Genomic DNA, 24,942 nt, shown 5'->3' with positions numbered 1-24,942 from the left:
TTTTAGTATTTTTGATCAAGGCTGTGGTTGATTAATAGGTTTATGCAAAAAAAAAAATACATTTTTAAAGCAGTTTAATTTAGTGGATGTTTTCATCCACGGATATAATGAAAGGGTAGTGAATTTGCCCACAGTGTATCGTTGAGTTTGTGAAAAATTTCAATTTTTCAATAATTTTCAATTTCCCAAAATATATGTCAAAATAAGATTTGTCACCAAAAATAATTCCATTTGCTGAAACACAGAGAAAGTTCTGGCCAAATTAAGACTCAAAAACACCTTATAGTGGATGAAAACGTCCCTGAGAGCTCATAAGAGTTAAATGTACAAAATAATTCAGTAGTTTAGTCTGATTCAAGGGGAATAAGAATACCAAATCCTGAATGACAAGAGGAGGAGCTGGGGATGGAGGAGAGTAAATGAGCTCTGGAGAAACGCGATAGCTGCCGATAGTACTGAAGGAGCTTATTTACAGTATGTATGCTGTGATAGACGTTGTTTTCCTATAGGTACATTGTAAAAAAAATCCCCGTAAAATTTACGGTAAAAAACCAGCAGCTATGGTTGCCAGAACTTTAACGTAAAAATACGGCAGTAACGTTTTAGATTTTTAGGGACAGCACCATACAATTTAAAGGTTTAAAATGTAATAATTACGGTTAAAAAATATATATTTTACAGTTCAAAACCGTAGAATTTAAAGGTTTATATTGTAATGATTATGTTTACACTGTAAACAATTTACGGTAAAAAAAACATTTCATTAACTGAAATAATGTTAAATTACCAACCTATTGAAATACTAATATCTGTTATGCACCTTTGATATATACGGACAACCACCAATCACAGTGGTGATGAAAATCGTGTGATGAATCAAAGCTCATCACAAGCAGCTTTTAAGAGGACAATACTAATATATAGAAGGTGCTCAGCGTCATTCACACAAACACTAAACACCATCATGGTAAAAATGCAATAAACATTAATTTAACAACATCAGATGTAACATAAAACCCTAATGTACATAACTGATTAAAAAAAACAAAGAAGAAACAAATGCGAAGTGTCACGCATGGAATTCTGTGAATGTCAATTTACGGGTTTTCACTGTAAATTACAAAATGACTTGTTCTTTTTCACTTCCAAAAACTGTAAATTTAACGGTATTTTACTGTAAAATTAAATGAAATGTAAGGTTAGATCTATTACAGTTATTCACCGTATATAGTACGGAAACTTTCTGTTAACTAATTAACTGTTTTTCACCGTAGCATCACCGTAGTAAAATACCGTTAAAATCACAATCATTTTTTACAGTGTAGACGTGATCAGCTGACAGACAGCTGATGCGAATTTGACTTACGTGACCTGCCAGAACTGAAGCTATACGCTTGATTTTTATTGGTTAGGTTTATGTTAGGGTTTGGTGTTGTTATTTTCAAACGCGACAGAGGATTAACCTTTTAGTGCCATTCACCGGATATTTCATTTTCAAACTGCTGTCACAATCACGTTTATCTGTTTCTGAGACATTTGAACATGCTTTTTAGTGCGACTCACTGGACTTTTGACTGTTGCGAAATTTTCATAAGCCTAGGTTGTATAATTTCGATCATTTCATATCATGTACACATGGAGAGAAAAGCTGCAACTGAAAAACAACTTACGGTATTCTGAACTAAATAGTGTGGGCAGAGCATAGTAGGTTTGATCATAGTAGAGCGCTTTAATTTCATCTGGATATAAAGAGAGCAGGTGTGATCTGTATGTATGTGGAAACCATCATCGCAGTGTGATGCTGAATTTGTACATGGAGCGTAATAACAGCGTGGAAGCGGAGAAGCGATTGAGGACTGAGGGGGCGTAGAGGCAATCTAAGAGCAGCCAGGAGACATTGCGCGAGGGCCGTTAAGACCAGCAGAAAACAACTTCATGAATGGCACTGATTACTCTCTCTGTTTAACACACACCCAAACCTGATCATCCTGGGTTTTATTCAAACTCCAGTGAATTATTGATCGCCCTGCATGCTCATTACTGAACAGATCTGGGGCAAGAGAAAATCAAAGTTAGTAAGCAGCTGGCGGAGAGAGAAAGAAAGAGAAAAGGACAATGAGAGGAGGTCACAGCAAAGAGAAAGATAATTACAGTCAAGAGGTTGTTCAGAATGGTCTTTAATTAGGCTGAAAAAGAAAGCTGTTCGCTCTTTGCTTACACTATTAAAAGAACTCAATGTGTACGTTCAGCTGTGCACACAAACAATATAAATTATTCCCACAGATGAAATTTTAAAGATCTGGAAGTGGAGAAAAAGTCTGGGAGGACGACAAAGCCACATGTACGCTGTGTAGTTTTTTTTTCGTGTTCCGTATGATCGTTGATGGTCAGGTTGTTCGACGTGACCCCGTGTGCGATCCTGGGTAAGGTAAAAGTGTGATCATTTATGAATGACAGTGTTGACTGGGAATTTTATGTTACAGCCAGTTTTTTTTTGAGCGAGCCTCAGTTCTCTGATATAGTTGATGGGTGTCGAAGGTTATGTCTGGCACCGGTGAGCCACAGTAGCTCGGTTTCTATCCAAGTTATGAGTGTGATTTAATAAAAATATTGAAATATCACTACAAAAAAGTTTCCATTCAATGTGCCAAAGAAAACAAAATGGCCCCTTATGAGAAAATTGGTGCAAAACAGAAATGTTTTATTAAATGCAATAAATGACGTATTTAGGGATGTATACAGTGTTTCCACAGTAGATTATATGCGTGTCTTAACTCAAGTGCATAAATCTAAGTGAGCATGTATGTGCATTTTAAAATTTTTGATTTGCATGTTTCCATAAAGCATTTGTTTTAATGCAATATCCCAAAATTCACATACACATTTGTGAAATAGAAAGCTATATTGCTATACAGACTTGTACCTTCAGGCATTTATACCAACCACATCCTCCTCATCTCCTCCTGCAAAACTAAAAACACAAATAATAGAATGAGGACTGATAGCAGAGATTCGTCTTTTGTTTAAACTTCCACATAATTGATTCCTTGCCTGAGCATCTTTTTTGCTTATGAAAGTAGTAATTTGCAGCTTTCAGATAATGCCAAGGTGATACTCTAGTCATAATGACGATTAAATGAAATACATTATTTTTTGCAATTTTGCAAACATCAGATCTAACAGATATATTAATGCCAAGGAAAGCAGTTTTTCTTTGCCAGTTGGAGGTCTGATTTTTCTTTTGCAGGGTCAAGTATAGATCTCTCAATAGACAAAAATGCACAGTAGGCTTGCTCCACTTCAGGCTTTATACAGGCAGTCCTGACTTTTTCTTGACCCGTGAGGATGGTTATTGTGGATATGTATTAGCTTTCCCACGAGGGTCCATTTTAAATGCGACAGAATTAATTATATTTCTGAGTTAGATGTCCTTGGTAGGGCAGATCTTTTATTTTAATGTGTTTAAGGGCATTTAGATTAAGTGACTTTTTATTAGTAACTTTCTAAGTGTGGCTGATCATGGCAGACCAGGGCAAAGATGGAAAAAAAACTTTTTTTTTCAAATCATATCAGCTAAAACGCAGCTGCACTTGACTGCTTTTAGCAGCAAAAATGATAGGGAATATTGCAGTCCTCTTTTTCTGGTAGATTTTGTTATTAACGTAATTACTTAAATTGTGCAAATTGTGCAAAAAGCCTAAAAGAAGGCTTGTCCAACTCAAAAGGGCTCCTACTATCGGGGGAAAATAAAAGAGAGACTGCTTTTGGAATCAAGACAAGTCATTGGGTCTGTATTTCAATGCACACGTCCTGATTTTGCCAAGTTAAATGGATAGTTCATCCAAAAAATAAAAATTCATAATTTACTTAACCTCAAGTTGTTCCAAAACTATATACATTTATTTCTTCTACTGAACACAAAGGAATATATTTTGAAGAATGTTTGTAACCAACCAGATCTAGGCAGCCATTGACTAGCATAGTATTTTCCCCCCACTGTGGTAGTCAATGGCTGCCGAGATCTACTTGGTTACATACATTCTTCAAAATATCTTCCTTTGTGTTCAGCAGAACAAATAAATGTATTCAGGTTTGGAACAACTTGAGCTAGTCTACATGATGACAGAATTTTCATTTTTGGGTGAACTGTCCCTTTAAGAGGTCAACATATTTTGTTCATCCTGGAACAACATTCCTGTCGGAAAATTTATTCCTAACCCTACCCCTAAACCTAACCCTATCAAAAAGTAACCCCGAAATGATAGGTGAATAACCCTGATGTAGAAGCACCAAACATTGGTTGTAAACCTAAACTTGGCATAAACTGTAAACGTGTCCCTCAAATCTGATTGGTTGATTGGAATGCTGATTCAGGAACCTGCTGCGCTTGGTGAAATCAGATTCTGCATTTCTCTTTGCTCTTCACAGACCTCAGCATCCCAGAGCCGTACAGTGTTCCTCTGCCACAGGCCTGTCACTCCTTATGGCTGTTCCCATTCACTACAAATGGCACTGATCATTAAAGGAAGGAGCTGTTATTTCGGGCTTTGGCGTTGAGGTTTTTGTCAGACATTCCCTTTCTAATTTCAGCTCTCCCAGACACTGCAGTGTCTGACAGCAGTACAAAGGGCAACCCTGTAGCCATGCAAGCCATCATCATTACCGGCCTGTTTGCAAACTCTGCATCCCCTAATGGCTTCAAATTAGCGCTTTACCACAGTCACTCAATAGATTTCTCATGAGTCGGTCAGCAGCGCGGATTGATCGCTCCTTTTTAATTACTGGCCAGTGGGCTGCAATTCTTCCACCCTCCACTTGGCTGGGAAAAGCTTCATCCATAATTCTGTCTTTCTGTCCTGCATGTCCTGATATATTGCCTGTTAGTGATCTCTTAGTTGCTTTTACAGTTTGAATGAATTCTGGCATCATTTCTTTCCTTGAAACACAAATAATTTTAGATTTGCCTATAGGTGACTGAAGACAGATGCTTTCAAGCTTCAAAAATGACAAAAAAAGCAGCATGAAACTACATTAAAACGTTCTAGGTCTTCGGAAGCAATATGATAGCGTCGCATGAAAAACGAACACATATTATGTCAAATTATTGCTGTAAAACCTGCCACGACATGTTACATCTGAAGAGATTTTCAGCAAATAATGACCTAAATGTTGGTCTTTCCATCACACAAAGCTGTCATATGGCTTGAGAAATCTGCTCTTTGTCAATTTTGAAGCTAACAGCTTTTTCGCCTTCGTCTACTGTCATTGTATGGGAAAGAAAACACTAGCACATATTTTTTTGCTGCACGGAAGAAAGAAAATCTTGGAACGACATGAGCTTGGCAAACTTCCCTTCAATGTGCGCTGATTTATTGGTTGTATGGATTTTGTAACTTACTACTAGCATATATAGAGTTGTTTCACAGTGTCAGGACGTGAACTGAGAGTGGAAAGAGCAAAAATATAACTCAACAGAGGAGCAATTTCACTGTGAAAGTGTTTGTACAATATCTAAGGTCTCCTAGGTCCATGTATATTAATAAAAAAACATTATTAAACAATAAAAAGACCTGTAGCCAGAGACAAGACCTGGCTCAAGGTGACAAGACTCTTAACTTGTAGCATGTGTCTGAAGAAAACAATAAAAAACATGCAGGCAAATGGATTTGCAATTAACCAAATGGACTGAAACATTGGCTCAATCAACTGGGGACCTTGAATGTCAACGACAAGCTTTTTAAATCAACTGGATGGGCGTTGTTTCATTTCCAGGAACTAAAAGGAAGGACATGTGAGAGAGCAAGAGAGAGATCTCTTTTATTCTCCAGAGTGTTTTTGATGCTATAATAATTGCAGGGGAGGAAACTTCACTTCATTTACAGTGGGCTTCTACGGCAGTGGCTTCGCAGGTTGAGTTATTGACATCAAAAACAAGATTGTGGAAGAGTGAGGTGATATGGCCTGTAATCCAGCGTATGGGACGGGGGGAAAGCAATCTGCTGGGAACTGAATGGGTGAGGTGGTGTTTTGCCTCCTCTGACGTGTCTGGCACAACAATGAGGCCCGTCTGTTTCAGCAACGGACCCCGTCACCTGCTCACGCGGCTGCTACGGGCTGTGATAGATAGATCAGCAACGAAACAAGAAAGAAGAGGAAGTGTAATCGAAAACATGCCAGGAACTGAGACAAGTGACATACGTGGCTCACTGGCCCAAATCAAAGCTCCCTTCACAGCGCTGTCACTAATGTGTTGCTTTGCGGGAGGCAGAATTCTACGGTAAACACTCGCTGTTCCATATTCTCTCTCCATCTCCTGCTCTCTCCATTTCTTTCTCTTCTCTCCATTTGGCAGAGTCTTTACGGGTACGGTTTCAACGGCTCGATGCATGAGTGATGCCCGGCCAGATTGCCAGAGTTATAGGAGAGTGGAGTCAGGGGTTGGGGAACCAAAGGTGATGGAAAGAAAATAAGATTTACCTTGGAATAAGCATCAAAGTGTGCAGGAAATAGAGGTGCTGGGGCATTGGCGGTGAGCGTGGGCTGGGTTTTGGCGTGACCACTACAAGCGGACTCATTTTGTTTTCCGAGAGCATTGTCATGGCCTCTGACTACGCAGTAGGTTGGAAAAGAGAGGAAGTTATGAGATGCGGTTGGGTACCTCTAGTTTAAGAGGCTTGGTGGAGTCAGATTGTGAAAAGGTGGTGGTTGGAAGTTGGTGAAGTGTTTATAATGGTGTGGAGATGAAAACGAAGCTGTAAAAAAATACCATCATAAGGTGCGCTCTGGAATTGGCTATTGGTTCCTAAAAGGTGTCAGTTATGTTCAGTTTGTTTTAGTTTTCATGGTTTCATTAGTCACATGTCTTCCTTTGTTTGATTTTTCCCACCGCTACCACTTTGTTACCATGGCCACGTCATTATGAGTTTGTTCTGTTCAGCTGTGTTTGATTAATTACCTCGAGTTCCTATTTAAGTAGTATCTTCTCAGTCACTCTTTGTCTGGTCACCATCACATTTAGTGTGTTCTGCATCTGTCCGCCTGCCCTGTGGATTATTATTCAACTTTGAGTTTTGGAATTGTACTCTTCGTCTTAATCTGCCTTTCTGTAAACTCACTTGACACAAAGCTAACTAGATGTTTGGTCAACCAGCATCACTAGAAATAAGTGAACTTCACAAGGCAAACAAAAAAGCATATGGATCAGTGATGTATAAGACTCTTTCCAAGCGTCTTTCTTTTTAATACATTTCTAGAATTACAGTATAGCATACAATATATTACAGTAGGCCTATTATAGATATTTATTATATTTGTGAACCGGAGTCCGTATTTTCTAGGTTAAAGAGCGGTCCATGGCACCTGTTACCCGTAACGAAGTGGTAAAACTTCAAAAAAATTCAAACATTTTGCTCGTCTCTGTATGTGGCAGGCTGGCAGCAATGCGTCACAATAACCTGGCCTATGTAAACCTTGATCATTTTTTACAGATGGCGCGGTATGTTTGGACAGAAGACGAGTTCTTTATTAAACTCATAAAAAAACAATAGAATATAAAATGCCACAATTTATCAAGACCTTGAAGCAGATAAGAGAGAGAAACACCCAGAAACACCTGATATGTGCCGCTCAAGTATAAGGGGCTTTCCTTTCCATCAGTGCTTGAATAACACACGCTTCTCCTTCCATTAAAAATAATGGCATGCGGTGGCTGGGATATACATAAACCTAACAACATACGTGGCATAATTTTTGGAATTACTTTTCACGTGAGGAAAAACATTTTTTACTCGCATAACATCAGTTAATGGAAACGCTGTTATTTCGCAATATTTTTTTTATCGACTATTAGGAAATATGGCAAAAGTTTTGCGCAAATCTGTAATGAAAAAAAAGCTTCTGACCGGCGGAAAAAGGTGTTAAATGATTACGATTTGTAGATCGTGCTTTTGCTTTAATACACACCTTCCGCAATTTTTCAATTACTTTTAAAAAGTGGTGGGGTAAAAAGGTATTGTCTTGTAAAAACCAAGTCCTTTTACTGGTTGAATTCATGGATTCAAAAAATAGATATAATATTTTTAAGAATTTTCTGAACTTAAAATATCATGTGGTGTAACTATCAAGTGCCAAGTAATTTTTCTTACATGTGTTCCTTACAACTTGAATATATGCTAACCCTTTTACTTCTTGGTTTGACATGTTTGTTCAATATTTATTTTAACTTGTCTTGTCATTAAAGGGTCAACTTATCTGATATTTGAGACTTGTTGACCTTTACAAACAGTAATAATGGTATGCATGGATCGTGATATATCCCATTTGATTTCCCCCTGCATGTTTCTGTATGTTGAATGGACTTTGAATTGTCAGATACATATTTTATTTTAAATACTAATAAACAATAAAGAAGAATTTGCTGTATGTCATTTGTTTAAATTTTTTTGGTCTTCATTGTGTTATCAGGACAGTTTTGAACTGACATTGACTTTTATCTCCCAAAAATATCAACAAATTTGAAACATTTCTATCACAGAGGTATGTGTAAACTGCAGTTTAAATGTAACTTAATAGATCCAAAAACTCAACATGTCAATGTGATTTACTCCACATAAACGCTGACAGCTTGACGTTTGTAAGTAACAGAACATCTGTACAGAGTCTCATCTGTCATTCAGGTCACAGGAGTGTGTTTGCAGATGTGTCTGAGGTCACAGCCCAGCAGGGTGGAACTCCCAGCAAAGCTAATCGTCCGTTTAAATAACATCTGCTTGAATGTTGTGCGCAGTTACATGTGCAATAGTTCAAACATAATGGTACATAAACCAGCCATTTAACCAATTTTGTCTCTAATATTTGATTTGGTAAGAATCATCTTTCAACAAACATGCGCACAAACACAGACTCGATTTATGGGATTTGGAAAGCTCTGAATGTTTGCCAGCAACTGTTGGTCCAAAATAGAAAAAGTTGCATTGGCTTTGAATAACGGGGCTTTATTGTTGTTGATTAGTTTCTTAAAGTATTTTACTTGCAAAGTTTGCAACTCAAAGTTTATTAGAGTGGGTTGTTGTCCTCCTAAGGGGTGAACATTTGTACTTCTAGGTTTGACATGTTGTTAAATGAAGTTCGGTGGTGTTCAGGGCATTGCACTTGTGTGGATCTGGATTTCAAACCGATGACCTTTGATTATCTTCATAAGACTATAAGCAGGGCGTTTGTGAAAAGATGTTGAGCGGTTGCATCTTGTTGATTTGCAATTAAAAGTTAACAATCTCCATGCCTTGAAGTTGTTTATCAAATCATAGGCTAAGACTTTGAGACTTCCAAATACGAAGTAATACAGATTCCAAGTGTCTTTACCTATTTATTTTTCCCGGAAGGATATTTGATCTTCCATTAGTTATGAAATCATAATGATTCATTTGTGCAAAAGGGAAGGATAAATGAGTGGGGTAGATTTAGCCCTGGCATCTTGCTAGGATTTAATCCCTTGAAAAGCAAATATTTTCTAATGGGCAATTTCAGCACTTACAAGATAACAGAACGTAAGATCATCTCACTGCTTATGCTATTACTTTACTTACTTTTCCTTTTAGCAAATAGCAATGAGAAACATTTACAAGACCATTAGAAAGAGCAGACTTGCAGAAAATCTTCAGGAGTATGGCGGTGGTGAGTAACCTTTTGATAGTTTCATAAGGCCAGGGACGAGCTCTGTCCCTCCATTACTCTGCTGTCCGTTTTCACCTGGGCTGAGATTAATGTTGAGGGAACAAGCGAGAAGACAAGGATGGCGGTCTTTTGGAGAGTATATAATTAGCCCACAGGGCAAGGTAGAAAGAATCCCTTTTTCTTCATAAATAATTTGGAAAAAGTGACCTCTTGAGGTCAACCCACAAAATCCCAGAGTTCTGCAAAGGTAGAGTTCAAAATTCAAGGGTCTGGCTATAGTGAGCTGATTTTGCCTTCCCTTGTCACAGCTGACATGATGATACAGGTTTCTCTTTGATGGAGGAAAGGATCCCCCCCCCCCCCCCTCCAGCTTTTCCCAAGTTTTTCAAACAAGCAACCATACGTGGTTCAGCAATTTTGTATTCAGGATAATTCACAGTTGGGATTCAGTTTTCTCCACTTTCGAACGCTTGATCATATATCAAATCCTTTAGCGGGATTGGCTGATCCAGCATATATGCAGAAGTCTGTAGAGAGTACACCTGCCCTCACCTCTGCCTTCAGTCGGTATGTGAGGGGCTAAGGGACCACTTCAACTGTCAGGTAAGAAATACTGAGAAGAGCGGTAGTCACACTCCCATTCCTGCCATCACTACTGCTCAGACCAGGCTTCTTGACATTGTAAAAGACAGCCCAGAGATCTCTCTGCTACAGAGCTTGCATATATTACAATCGCAGGTTAGAAGATCGGGTCACACAATTTTTTCAAAGCCTTGAGGCTTAAGTGGATAATTACTGCTTAGTTAGTCAAGGCTAGAAGTATTTTGATGGTCCCTTTAAGTAACTCTGCAACTGTATGTCAAATCATTAGAGTAGACTGTCTGCTTACAGTTTTTCTCAGTCGCTTTGGTACATTTCTCAGATCAGAATTGAAATTCTCAAAACTACCTGTTCAATTCTCACATCATTGTGTCACTTGTGCACATCAAAAAAGCAGTTTCTCATTTCTTTAAACAAGTTGCAAATGCTTGTGTACATCAATGCAAATGATTATGTACAATTCTCTGCTGTTTCCTACATTATCAGTTGCTTATGTCATTATGATCAAAATGTATTATAATGGGTCTCTGTTGAATAGTCTCACCCCCCACAACATTTAGCCATTAGTTCATAGCATAAGTCTTTACATGCAAAATGGTTGAACAAGTTGTCATAATATGTCAAGCATATTTCTATACATTTCCATTAGATGTTCACATTTCTACTTTTGTTTTTTTTCTTTGTGCTATGCAGTGCTGTATTTTTCTTTCTGTATCGCAATGACATGGTCTGTCAACAAATTACAGTACAAACAGTAAAAGCGTAAATGTGAATCTTGTCCAGTCTCTTGCAATCAAACTCCCACATACACTAAGGTGTAACCTACAATTTACAATTGTCTTCAAAACTTTAGCCATATTTACATCAGAACATCCCTCCAGTGTACACGGTTATATTGACAACATGACTAAGCAATTTGACCATCTTATCCGTACACAATGACACAAGGACTTGTCATTCTGATGGCACTGACATGTTCATTGACACAGATATTTACTTTTGAGAGATGAACTAAGGATTTTGAGCAAGAGACTGGCTTTTGCAGGCAATCCATGGTGTTTTGCTATTTGTACGAATTGTTTTGAGAAATGCACTTACTATTTTGCAAATGTCGAGGATGATTCGAGAAATGAACCAAAGCGACTGAGAAAAACTGTAATATCTAACTCTTTATTGTGATGGTCCTCCAACAGACATATTTTTGCAACTACATGTTGCAACATAATCTTAACCCTACCTTAAATCTACTAATACTCCACTAACACGCTAATGTAGGTGCAACGTTACTTATAGTCACCAGAATGTGTTAAAGGGACCTTCAAAATAAAGTGAAACAAATTTTCTTATTATTTACAGCCACTCATTATTAACATTTGGGTCCGTCAGGAGGTTCTACAGAGTGTCTGGTGCTACACGGGAACAGAACATGATTTGAAAGACATTTTTATCATATCTTTTTTTTTTTCTTCTGGTGTTAGGAATTATAGTATCAGTTCGGCATCATCTTTATTACCTCTGTGGCTAAGCCAGGCATTACTGATGTCTAAATATTGGTGATCATGTGCTCAAATTAGTATTGTCACAATACTGGAATTTCTAACTTCGATACGATACCTAAAAAAAGTATCGATATTCAATACCATTTCCGATACCACGGGAAAAAAAACGTTGGATATACTGTCAAATAGATATTTTTAATATAATTTCTTTTTTTGTCCGTCTATTGAAAGTCTAGGCAATTAAAACTTTCTTCTGAGGAGATCACTTTATATGATAAACCTGTTAAGCTTTTTCTCAAATATAAACTAATAACTGCTGTCCCTTTAAGACCTGAAGGATGCATGGATCCCAAACACTGTTCCTGTTACACTTTCTTCCTGAACTGGTTACGACTGAGTTTACGTTAATACTAACCAAGATGGGCATTGAGACATTCTTTGAGTGTATTTGACCATTAATAAGCTGGAAAAAGGAGCACATTTTTGCACTTGTATGTCAGAGGCGGCTTTATTACGGTATGTGTGTGTGTGCTACAGAGGCAAGCGCGAAATCTGCGGGAATGAGTAGTATTATTTGCAGTCCCGCGCAAAATTCAGACCGGTCATACCAACACTAACACTCTGTCATGAGGAAAAATCCAGCAGAATGCGCCGGCGCGTTCGCCGTGTTCAGATGGTTAACCAGACTGAATGAGAGGAGTCGGGTGCGTGTCAACAGCTGGTATTGATACTGTAGAGAAGGAGTATCTATCGTTTCAGATATTTCAGTATCGATACATATCGAAATATCAATATTTTTGACAACACTAATCGATACATATCGAAATATCAATATTTTTGACAACACTAATCGATACATTTCGAAATATCAATATTTTTGACAACACTAATTCAAATATATTTCTTTGACTGATATATTCAAGTCTTGAATGTTCAGAATAACTTTTTCCAGTTTAGTTTATTACTCTTCTTTATTGGGGAGGATACCCTGTTGAAAATTCCAGCATTGCTGTTCACCAGCATAAGGTATGATTTGCATGCTGGGACCATCTTGGGATGATGTTGGACCTGCATATATTGGATGGTATGATCCCAGCAAGACCACAGAAAAACTTGCTTATGTGTTACACATCACTTTTCTTAGTGTGTGTTTGGAGCTAAATAAAGACCAAGACAATATTTCAAATTAATTTTGATAAACCGTTTATAAAGAAAAGCAGCAGGGATATGCTGGTCCACCGGCTAGACCATCACTATATATGCATAAACCAGAAATCCATGCTGGTTATTCTGAATTTTTCAGCAGGGTTCATTCATTTTGAGTTCCGAAGGTTACAGTATGTTTTCATAATACAATGAACGGGTTTTCAAAAGATCAAGGAAATTATGATAGAGCATGATATGATCCTTGTCTAGCCCCATGATATTAACCATTGAATAGCCACACTCATCACAAAGCCATTAGCCCTCTGGTGACCAACTTGACAGGAAATTAAACTGGACTGGGATAAACACTGGGATGAACTTGAGGTTCTTGGTTTTGAGTTTGTGGCGGATAATTAGCATTATCAGTGCCCATTGAGGCAGTTCTAAAGCATTACTAATTAAGGCCCAATTAATAATGACCACAGCAGGAGAGAATCATGATAAACAAAACCGCCCGTGCATCATCGCTTTCAATTCAGTTCCTCCAGTCAATTCACCAATCAAACATATTTGCAAGTTGACTTTAGTGAATGGTGTTCTGGTCATAAGGTGGTTCTGATCCTTGTAGAAGTGGGATTTAGGTGACTATTTTGTCTATGCTAAGTGCTTGTAATAAGCAAATAAGTCATTTGTAGAGGAGAGCAGCATAGAGAAACCGCAGACCACGTAATTTGTCTTCTTTCTTCCTCTAATTTCCCTCACTACATCCTCCCATGCAGGTCATTATTTTAACTTTTCATTAGTGGAGATCAATAAAGCAAATCACATTCCGGCTTGCGAGCACATGAGCTCCGTGGCTTACCCTACCTCTTCCATAACACCACCCCAATCCGACCCCACTCGGTGCTTTCCCAGTAACCCACAGTTTTGCCCACTGGTGCGGGGAATAGCTATAACTCGGTGGGTGTGGGTGGTCTTTTTTTAGAGCAGATAAACCAGGTGGTTGATTACAACCTCAGCACAGATAACACTGTTGCTGCCCAATATCGCAGAAACGGCAACGCTGAATAATAACCCAATAAAACTTAATTAAGATTCAATGACCTCTCTGGTTTAATAATGAAGACAGTGGGATTTGCAGCAGGAAATTAAAACTGAGAACTTATGGTACTGCAGGGGAGTTTGGTCAGTGAAAAATCTATTTTTAATACTGTACATTATTCTTCGCTGATCTCATACTCAAGGAAAGTTTGAGATCTTTGTAATCAGTCTGTGCATATTTTGATTTAATTTGTGGATGCTATTTGGATGATGAGAAATTAGTTAAGAAAGGGACATTTGAGAATGCAAATAAGCTCTTGCTAAAAGTATGCAAATAAGCAATCTGCATAACTTTTTCGTCAGCCTTCACGTACACCCGCAGTTGGGACTAACCTAGGACAGTAAGTCGAGCGGGACGGGACCTCATGGCGGCCTGGATGGCCTGGCACTCGAACACAGCATCATCCATCAGCTCCACCCTCTGGATTCGCAGGTGGTGCTCGCCAGACCCATGATCCCCGACCACAGCGTACCGAGGATAACCTGGAAAACAGGGAAGTTGACGGGTTAATGCACTGACTGTGGCTTTTGTGTGTTTTTAGGTAGATGCAATCCAGGGAAATTGTAGCTTGTCAGTTTCAGAGTAGTACTAAAAGAGCACCTAAATTAAAGAGCTTTTTTTTAGTCACTTTCACGACAGTGCGGTAATCCTCGAATGCCACAGGGAGTAAGTGTTAGCGGCTGATGCAACAGTGCCTGTTTGTTAGCAACCACTGCGATTTCAAAGGACATCAGTTGAATTTATTGTGTATTATTTGTCTCTGAGATACAGGAGATTTCGTCTGCTTTCATGGATGTGTGGAAAACAATGAAAACAGTCAATTCTTGTAGTACGTTCAAGTAGAAACCAAGGGCTTTACCCCCCTTCTTCTGCAAAGTGAAAAGATTGACGACTTGTGTCCCTCAGGACAATAAAAACACCCAATGTGAGACAAGAATATGTGCAAGAACACATCCATGACCTTTCTAAAAAAAAAAAGAGCAGACGTGTAAGTCTTTCTAATGGTTGGGGTGAGACTTTCTGAAGGATGGGGTGTGATTTTGTGCTGGTTGGAGTGAGACTTTGTGCCAGTCGACGTGAGCCGCACTGATGATTGAGGTGAGACGATTGTTGATTGAGGTGAGGCAATCTGCTGGTTTTGCTATAATATGTTCCGCTGGTTCTCAGGCGTGCTGCTGTAGGTGTAGTACTTAGTAAGCAGCACACAGAGCCAAGAAGATTGAGATGTGTTCTACTGACGCAGAGGAACGGTGATTTGCGGTTTAATAATACACTCAGCGGGATGTATTTCAGGCAAAACTGACTGTTTTACAACAGCAAGCAGATCCGAGGGCCTTTAAAACGCATCAGCAGACTATTTCCCGGGAATTTGCATAAGGAGCGAACGCATAAGCTTGGTTTGTCACTATAGGACATGTAAATTGGGGAGGAGACGTTTGATTGTGTCATACTTTACGGTACATTTCACAACCTCTCCGTATGAATGTCTTTAATGTCTCTCAGGAGGCAAAATACTTCTAATTATAAGAGATCTGCAATTTCCAACGAGACCCCTAAAAAGCGCTGTCATTGCGGTAATTGATGGCTGATGGGTGATTCGGATTTAATAGCATCAGAAGCTGATCTCAGCGTATTTCTCTACAGAACGGAGCGCTGTGCATTTTTTCCTCGATTTAATTCAATATTGCTTTTTATGTGGCTAAATTTACACCTTCAGAAGTGAACTCGCTTCCAGTTCCTGCTTCCAGTCTCCATGGAGCAGCCATTTGAATCTTTGCCAGTGAATGACCTGTGGTAGAATATTGATTTTTGCAGCATCCATCGATATGATTCATGTTCGCTCCAGAGAATTCTCTGTGACATAATCGTCATGCACCTTCATGCTCTCGGGGCACTCGATGCGAGCAAGTCCGCTTTCTATTTAGAGTGTTGTTGGCTCCGAAAAGCATATATGTGTTTCAAACCGAAAGCAGCATGTGTTTGTTGTGGTTGATTGGGTTTATATAACTGACTCCACTTGTTTAGAAATGTATCACCCATTGTCAATTTGAAAGGGCATCCCGATATCACCTATATCTTTTCGAGTGCTGTGTGAAACGAAGTCCTAAACTCTACCGCGGGGCTATTACTGCAGCCATCACTGTAATCTACAGCAATGAGGCTTGAAAGAGGGATGTGCTTTAACATATTGCTGTAGAAAGGAGTGAAAAATAGACTGGACCGGACTAATGGCTTTTAAGTCCTTGAGCCTGCCTGTTGAAATCACTGTGCCAGAAAATGCCAATTATTGCCTGTTGCCTCATTGGATCCCATTCACTTTTAATAGACCATGAAGTGTCTCTCATTCCCCCTATTGAGGAGAGAGCAGCAGACAATTATGGTGCAATGTGTTTTATCTGCCCACATCCAGCTTTTAATTTCTCTAAGTGAGTGGGAGACAGAAAATGGGCAGGATAACCCAAAAAACAAACATTTAATAAGCCATCAAAAACAGACTGTGTCCACATCAGTTGCTGGACTACTTTGGAAAGTTGTTTTGAAGGTCTTACCAAAAAGATGGTGATTTTCAATAGCAAGAGGAAAAGCTGTTACGTAAAAAGGAACAGCTTATGATGACGTCGCATGATATACGTGGCCAGTTATTTACCTACCTAATTCATTTTCTGTTTGAGATTGCGGAATTTGTGTTTGCTTTTTCGTACAGCTTGAGAGTAAACAAATTGGATGTAAAAATCACAAATTATTTCTTTAATATCTCAGAGATTAAATGGGGAGCAAATAGAGACTTTCGTTTTAAATCTCCTGCTTTTCATAAAAATAAGTCTACTTGAGAGTTTCAGAAGTCTGCAATCAGAGTTTCAATATGACATTCCTCGTCGAATTCATTCAAAATACAAAATAATTGTTATGCTATTCATGTTAATTGTTGTCAGTGGCAGTCTGAGAAATATGAAGTTGACACTCTAATGAAACGCACTGAAAACTCCATTAAGTCAACCTCTAGGCAATGCAATTAACCTTGGCAACAGTCAGGTTACAATTTAAGGCCTGTAATGTGAACATAGCCAAATCAAGTACTGTTTATGGTGGCCGCCAGTCAAAGCAAGGGAAGCAGACCGAGTCATTTTAATGGCCATTGACTTGGTTCGATACTGTGTTTATTCCTGATGAGAGATTGATGGGTTTGTTGCAGGCGGCGTCTATTGCCACTTAATGCCTAGCTGCAAATCTTGAGGACTTATTTCTCAGTTGGATGCAGAATATATGCTCTGGCTTCTGGAGACATTACTGATTTATCAAGCACTACGAATTCACAGTAATTTGCAAAAGCTACTTATCAACATGAGCTCTACCACAATGCACTGCTTTGACCCAGGCAGGCTCAAGAGAATGCATGTCTGTCTGTCTTATTTTACATAAGTAATATTATAATACAATGTACTATTTATTTATTTATTTGTTTGTTTGCTGAGTGGGGCACTTAAAAGTGCACACACACACACACACACACACACACACAAACCCTTGATAAAACTAGTAGGCTTTGAATGTGTGAGTTTGCAATCAGCGGGGATTTACTTCCCACAGTGATCCTGTAATAAAGCGAAGGAGCAATCCTAGTCTTTGTTCAAGCTGACGCCAGTCAAATAACAAACAATGATGAACTGTGATCTAGAGATTACATCCACCCACCTGTATCATTATCTGAGCTTGGTCCATACAAATGCAGTTCCGAATTTGTGCATTCTATCAGCATGTTCGGTATGATACACATATCATCTCTCATCTGGACACCTCTCAGATTAATATATCATTATATAAATCATGCATGGTTCACCCATACACAGCTGAGTATGCCAGAGAGAAGAATGAAATAATTCTGTCATTGATCTCAATGAATCCCTAAGACAACCCACGTCAACCAAAGCAAACAATATAAAATAGCCCCATTAGAGTTAATGAATCCATCAGGAGAGGAAAGGATTAGTCTTTATGTCGGATCGATGGAAGGGGGAAAGGGCCGTGAACAGAGACGTGACGCAGTGATTAATGGTTCGAGGGAACAAGTGAGTGTATCTGCCTGTCAGCTCAAACTGAGCAAATGATTGAGAGAGAATGTGTTAATTACATACATGACTGTTATTTTCTTCCATTCGGTTTGATTCTGGAAACCAAAATAGATTTAAGTACAAGCCTTTTGGATATATTTTGTTGAAAGCAGGATTGGTACTTGAGTACTTAGATTCTAGATTCTACATTTGAAAAAGATTTAAGGTAACATTTTATTTAGATAGTCTGCACACCAACTAGAGTATTCACTAAAGTATTAGTAGACTGTCTGCTTAATATCTGCTAACACTTTATTGTGATGCTCCCCGACAGACAATCTACTGACTATGTTTGCAAGTACATGTGAACTTATTCTACAAACCCGAACCCTAAACTAACAGTCTACTAATACTGTTGACATGTAGATGCAAATCAATGAGAGTTAGTTGACATGTAATTGTGTAGTTAGTAGATTCTCTAAAGAGGACTATTTAAATAAAGTGTAACCAAATTGAATGAGACTATCCCTTTTAAAGGAACACTCCACTTTTTTTGTAAATAGGCTCATTTTCCAACTCCCCTAGAGTTAAACAGTTGTTTTTGAATCCATTCAGCCGAACTCCAGGTCTGGCGGTAGCACTTTTAGCATAGCTTGGCATAGATCATTGAATCTGATTAGACCGTTAGCATTTCGCTCAAAAAAATGACCAAAGAGTTTCGATATTTTTCCTATTTAAAACTTGACTCTTCTGTAGTTACATCGTGTACTAAGACCGACGGAAAATGAAATGAAAAGTTGTGATTTTCTAGGCCTATATGGCTAGGAACTATACTCTCATTCCTGCGTAATAATCAAGGAACTTTGGTGCAGCAGGCGCAATTATATTACGCAGTAGGGCTGTCAAATAAAAAATTGAATTTCGAATATTGGTCGAATTTACAAAAACAATTGCACATCCGAATGTAAAAACCGTGCATTCAAATGTTTGGTAGAGGCGCGCAAGACATGATGATGACGTAACTGACGCGGTTTGTTTATCAAGGCAATCAGGGCTTTGGAGCATGAGATGGATATAAATGAAAGAGAAGATGCGCTTCCTGCTGACGAAAATCCTCTCTGTTGGTGGCAAAAATCATGCAGTACATATGTATCCACATATTGCGCAACTGTCAAAGACATACTTCCGTACTTCCATACCTCAGCAAAAAACGCTCAGCACTCGCTGCAGGTCAAGTTGACTGTTTGGTTTTTTTGACATATGTAGATGTTAAGTGAGTGGAAATTAATTGTTTCTGAATGTCCATTTGCTGTTTTGTGTCTGTCGAAGCGTGTTTTCTCAGGTTTCTGATGCACTAGCAGTTTTATGCACTTTTGTTACCTAATTTTCCTGACATGCTCATTAATGAAATTATATTGAATATATATTTTTAATAACAATTGTTTGAAAAGTTAATGCATTTTCAAAAGTGAATGTCATATCATTTCAATAAAAGCGATGCTTGATTTGGTTTGCATTTGCTTGTTGTGCTCGCTTGCGACCTCTTGTGGGCATAGGAGGCAATACAGTACTTTTTCCCTCAAACATTAAGTATTGCCTTTAGAATTTGAGGACCCACTTTATATTAGGTGGCCTTAACTACTATGTACTAACATTTAAATTAATAATTTGTAATAATTAATAACATGTTTTTACATTGTACTTACATTTTTAAAAATACCTGCACGTAATTACATCTGTAATGTAAGTACACCCTTACACCTAACCCTACCCTTAAACTTACCCATACCACCACACCTGTCCCTAACCCTACCCGTATCCCACCTCAATATCAGCAAAGGTGTTTTGCAATACAATATGAACACAATAAGTACATTGTACTTTTTTTATGTAAGTACATAGTAGTTAAGGACACCTAATATAAAGTGGGGTCGAATTTGAATACAATTCGAATTTTGCTAATATTTAAGAAAGAATTTCGAATTTAGCTTTTCAGACATTTTGACAGCCCTATTACGCAGCTCCTGAAAATAGGTCCCCTGCGTAATATCATTGCGCCTGCTGCACCAAAGTTCCTTGATTATAATGCATGAATGGGAGTATAGTTCCTAGTCATATCGGCCTAGAAAATCACAACTTTTCATTTTCCACAACTACAGAAGAGTCAAGTTTTAAATTGGAAGTATATCGAAACTCTTTGGTCATTTTTTTGAGCGAGATGCTAACGGTCTAATCAGATTCAATGATCTATGCTAAGCTATGCTAAAGTGCTACCGCCAGACCCGGAGATCGGCTGAATGGATTTGAAAACGTTAAACTGTTTAACTCTAAGGGAGTTGGAAAATGAGCCTATTTTCAAAAAAAGTGGAGTGTTCTTTTAAGTTTCAGTAGTACATACTTGGTACCCGAATGATCTCTAACTGTGAAGTTGCTGCTTTCAAACCTTTACATCTGTATTTGTTTATGTATGTTTTGATTACTACATGATGTCTAATCATGTAGTGGGCACTGTCATTTTATTTATTTAATTTAATAAAATAAAATAAAAAAATCATTTATTTCATTTTTTGTATTACATGTTTTTAAAAAAATTAAGTGAAAGAGAGTTCTTTACTAATACAATTGTTTCTCGTGGCATCAAAACTGGATTAGTACTGAACTGAAGTTTTGATGTTGTAAAAATCTTAGTAGAGAAGGACATTTGACATTGCTCTATGAGTGTTGCTTTCTACGGATTTTTCTTTTTTGCTCTCCCACAAAACGTTGGCTTTGAAGTGAGCAGCACAAATCCGAAAGCTACTGTTTGGATTACTGATGTGCCAAGAGTGTAAATAAAACAATGCATCAAAATCCAAATCAGCATTCTGCTCGGCTCTTTACGTCCAAGCATGCTTGTGCCGTCTCCCTGTCTGGTTCTGTTTGGATAGTCACGTTTACACCAGCAATGCACACAATGCATATTCATGACTTGTATTTGTGTGTTTGGGGCAGCATTGAACTGATGTCTTTAATTAGAACCAGGAGCAAAAGGACCTCCACAAAGAATGTGGGGACCGATACGAATCAGCCGCTTTTGTCTGCTGATTTATTAAACATATTGTTTGTGATTTCTCATTTTAATCAATGTTCTTCCCAAACTGAAATAGCACTGAATGAGACAAGCCATCCATGAATAGCTGAGTAGGCTGATATTGAAATGTGTAGCGTTGAGCTGTTGCACTCGCCTCTTTTTTTATGTGTGCAGCTGCTAGCTTGGAGTACGTAGTCGTAGATGTGTCAATTTTCTTTATTGGACGCGGCGCTACTTGTTGACGCAGGCAAGACTGATAAAAGGAGCAGCTGTGCAGAGTTTTATTCTGTAAAGTGTCATTCATGTCAAAGCAATGCACCTCCGCCCTTGTACCCGAAGCTTGCTTTTAAAGTGCTCTTTTGTCTAAAGCACGGGCTCTCGGCAACTCGAAAAAAATTACACGCCATAAAAAAAAGAGAGAGTGCAGGACTTCATTGAAATTCTTCATGGCCCTCTGAGCGCTGGCCCGCCATTGATCCGCTTAAAGAGCTAGATGGGGCTGGCTCGCATCGGATTGGGTCGGCCCTCAGCTCCCGGCCGTGACTGTTAAACTGCAGCTGATGTGCCGTTAAGTGCCGCTCTCTGTCTCTCTTCTCATAATCGTGAGTCCCGCAAGCGCAGAACCTCTTCTCACCTCCCAACCCCCACCCCGGCTTCAATTCACCCTCTCTTCCTCTTTGACCACTTTTAAAGCTCTTCTCCCAGTGTTTACACTGCCAGGGCCCGGCTCCCAGGAGCCTGATAATGACAAACTCGGGAGCAGCATGGATTTATCAGGGCTCAGTTGCCTATTGGGGTCTAATTAAAGGCCACTGTCAGTGGCAAAATGGCACAGAGCAGCGGCCACTGAAGGTCAGAGGGAAACAGACCTGTGATCTCCAGCGGAATACATATTTAATTGTAAGGATAAGCCCGGCAACTGTTTTTAAAGAGGCCAACTGGGATTTACGTCATGCTTTGGACTGGACGCGTAGCAGAGCTACATCTGTGATAGAAAAATGGAGTAAAACATTCAAAATACCCTTTAAGCAACCCTTCGGGTTTAGGGAATCGTGCTAGAGTCTCTATGCCTTTCTCTGCCCCTTTTCAAAGTGATGCTTACACCTACTCTTTCCACGCAAGGATTTAATGCTCTGTAATCCAGGAAATCCAATGCAAATGTCATAAAGGGGGACCAACTGTTTCGGATCAACCTGAATATGAATAAGATGATGTTTAAAGTCTGTAGGTGGAAGGAATGGGAATCCGATTGTTGTTAGCTTAAGCAATTAACCAAACAAGAAGCACTTTGCTAGTCGGGAAGAGCCACACACTTCACAAGCTATTAACAGTTAAAAGTACTTAAGAGGTTATGTTTTAGTTGCTCTTGTCCTTCTACGCCTGACACCAATTGGACAGTTTTTAAAAAGCAATCATACCCTCTAGCTTCATCGTGTGTACCAAAGTCAACTTTAATTATCAAAAGCCTTGTTTAAAACCAATTTGGTTATTTGAGAGGTAGATAAAGACCGGCTGCTAGTTGAAGTGTAAAATCCAATCAAATTTGCCTGGGTTTGCCTCTCACTCAGTCACTAGGCCTACAGTAAATTGTTTGCATTTTTAAATTAACTCCACAATTACTCTGCAGAAATTACAAGCTTATTTGTGACCCATGCTTGCAAAAATGAGCCACAATGAGCAAATCTTCCAAAACAAGTTATCACATTTTCACATTCTCCAATAAAAAACTTTCAAAATGATGTATGATTTGATGGATTCAGACAAAACATGACTGAGCTACACCTATTTGAGTCCGATTGAGTCAGAAAAGTTAAAGTTTTCTGCAAGTTCCAAAAATCACTTAAATTCCTGATAATAACACCAAATTTGGCACACCCATATCTATAGGAAAATATATATTCAACTTTCTTCCCCCAATGATACCACAATTATTTGATTAACATTAATGAGACAGACAGCCTTTATATTGAGACCTACTTTACCTCTCGGATCTAATATAATGTTACACATCAGATGTTTTCCCTCAACAGCTAATCAAACGGGAATATTCGCCAAAACAGATATTTTGAAATACTGTAATTCTATGTATATTGGAATTGCGCACTGTCTGAGAGGCGTTTTAATGCGCATGCTTCAGATCTATCCGATCGTGAGTATGATCGTTTTTGTTTACATCAGCATGAGTTTGAAAATAACATTTCATTTGATAAGACTCATGCCATGGATAATTCGCTATGAATATTCACAAAGTTGGAATGCTAAGCTTTACAATGATAGCAAACGTGTGCTGAGGGGAAGTGGCAGACATCGAGAAGTGAGCAGAGTAATAATAATAAAAAAATTTATGGATCATAAACTAGAAAACAAAGGAAAGGAAGGTACTCCTCTCAGAAAACGTACAAATAAAGATAATTTTAGATTTTTAATTGCTATTTGGAGCATTGGGATCGCTAGACAAGGGCTTAATGAACAAATTTTTCTGAAAACCGCAAATTCAACCAAATTTAAAAATTTTCACTTGTTTCGACTTTAGCTCATAATATGCATATTCCGACTCATTTTGTCACTCAAATTTGACCATAATATGACTATTATGAATATTCCTGCTGACATTGGCTGATTTATGAAGGTTAGTGCTAGTGTAGCAGACAACGCTTAGTTGGTTTGGATGTTTGACCGGCATGATCTTTGTGAGTTCCTGGGGACCCACATCTCGGCGGACATGTCGTGGACGACCAACACCTCCAGCCTGGTCAAGAAGGCTCACCAGCGCCTCTTCTTCCTGAGGACACTGAGGAAGAATCAGCTCTCCTCGGCTATCCTGGTGAACTTCTATCGCTGCGCAATAGAAAGCATCCTGACCAACTGTGTGGCAGTGTGGTATGGGAGCTGCTCTGTTGCGGAGCGCAAGGCACTGCAGCGGGTGGTGAAAACTGCCCAGCGCATCACAGGGACTCCACTGCCTGCCATCGAACACATCCAGAGGAAACGCTGCCTGCATCGAGCTCGCAGCATCCTCAAGGACTCCTCTCACCCAGCCCACAGACTGTTTTCTCTCCTGCCCTCCGGCAGGCGTTTCAGGATCCACCGGACCAGGACCAGCAGACTAAAGAACAGTTTTTTCCCCAGAGCTGTCTCTTTATTGAACTCAAACCCCCGTTGATCCACTTCCCTCATAAACTGATAACTCTCCTACCTCACATCTTCCTTCACTTTGTTATTTGCACTACCGACTGTTTATCACAGTAACAACTGTTTACATATGCATCTTGCACTGCCATATCTTAACTGGATTATGCTCATTTGCACTGCCGACTGTATTTATAGTACCAATGTTTACATTTGCATTTTTGCACTGTACTTCTAAATGTAATATGCAACCACTTTCCACTGCACTTTACACTTTTTTTCCGGATAGCTCTGTCCATAATTTATTGCACTACCCTAATCCACTGCTATTCCTCATATTAGCCTAACATATTATTGTATACCTCTATCTGTAAAATTCTGTTTATAGTAATAGCCATCTGTATATTGTATTCATAGTACATATTCACCTGTAAATTCTGTTTATAGTAATAGCCATCTGTATATTTATTCACTGTACATATTCACCTGTAAATTCAGTTCTGTTTATAGTAATAACGTCTCTCTATTTATACATATTTATACATATTCAGTACATATCCATGTCCTGCACTTACGCATCCATTGTATATCCTGCACTTGCTGCTATTGCACTTCTGGTTAGACCTAAACTGCATTTCGTTGCCTTGTACTTGTACTTGTGTAATGACAATAAAG

At 38.8% G+C, this 24,942-nt stretch overlaps 1 protein-coding gene across 8 annotated transcripts in view; it reads right to left on the bottom strand.

Moving 5' to 3' along the window:
* Window positions 1–24,942, bottom strand: part of kirrel3b (kirre like nephrin family adhesion molecule 3b) — a 282,241-nt gene that overhangs the window by 83,117 nt on the left and 174,182 nt on the right. For all 8 annotated transcript variants that reach the window (XM_079826192.1, XM_079826195.1, XM_079826193.1 and 5 more), the window contains exon 3: window positions 14,352–14,501. In XM_079826192.1, the coding sequence (XP_079682318.1) occupies window positions 14,352–14,501 (150 nt within the window). The remainder of the gene's footprint in view (window positions 1–14,351; window positions 14,502–24,942) is intronic.

The sequence above is a fragment of the Gobio gobio genome (genome assembly GCF_949357685.1).
Source record: "Gobio gobio genome assembly, chromosome: 9".
Lineage (NCBI taxonomy): Eukaryota > Metazoa > Chordata > Actinopteri > Cypriniformes > Gobionidae > Gobio > Gobio gobio.
Note: the sequence above shows the minus strand (reverse complement) of the source record. Positions and strands in the feature narration are given on the sequence as shown.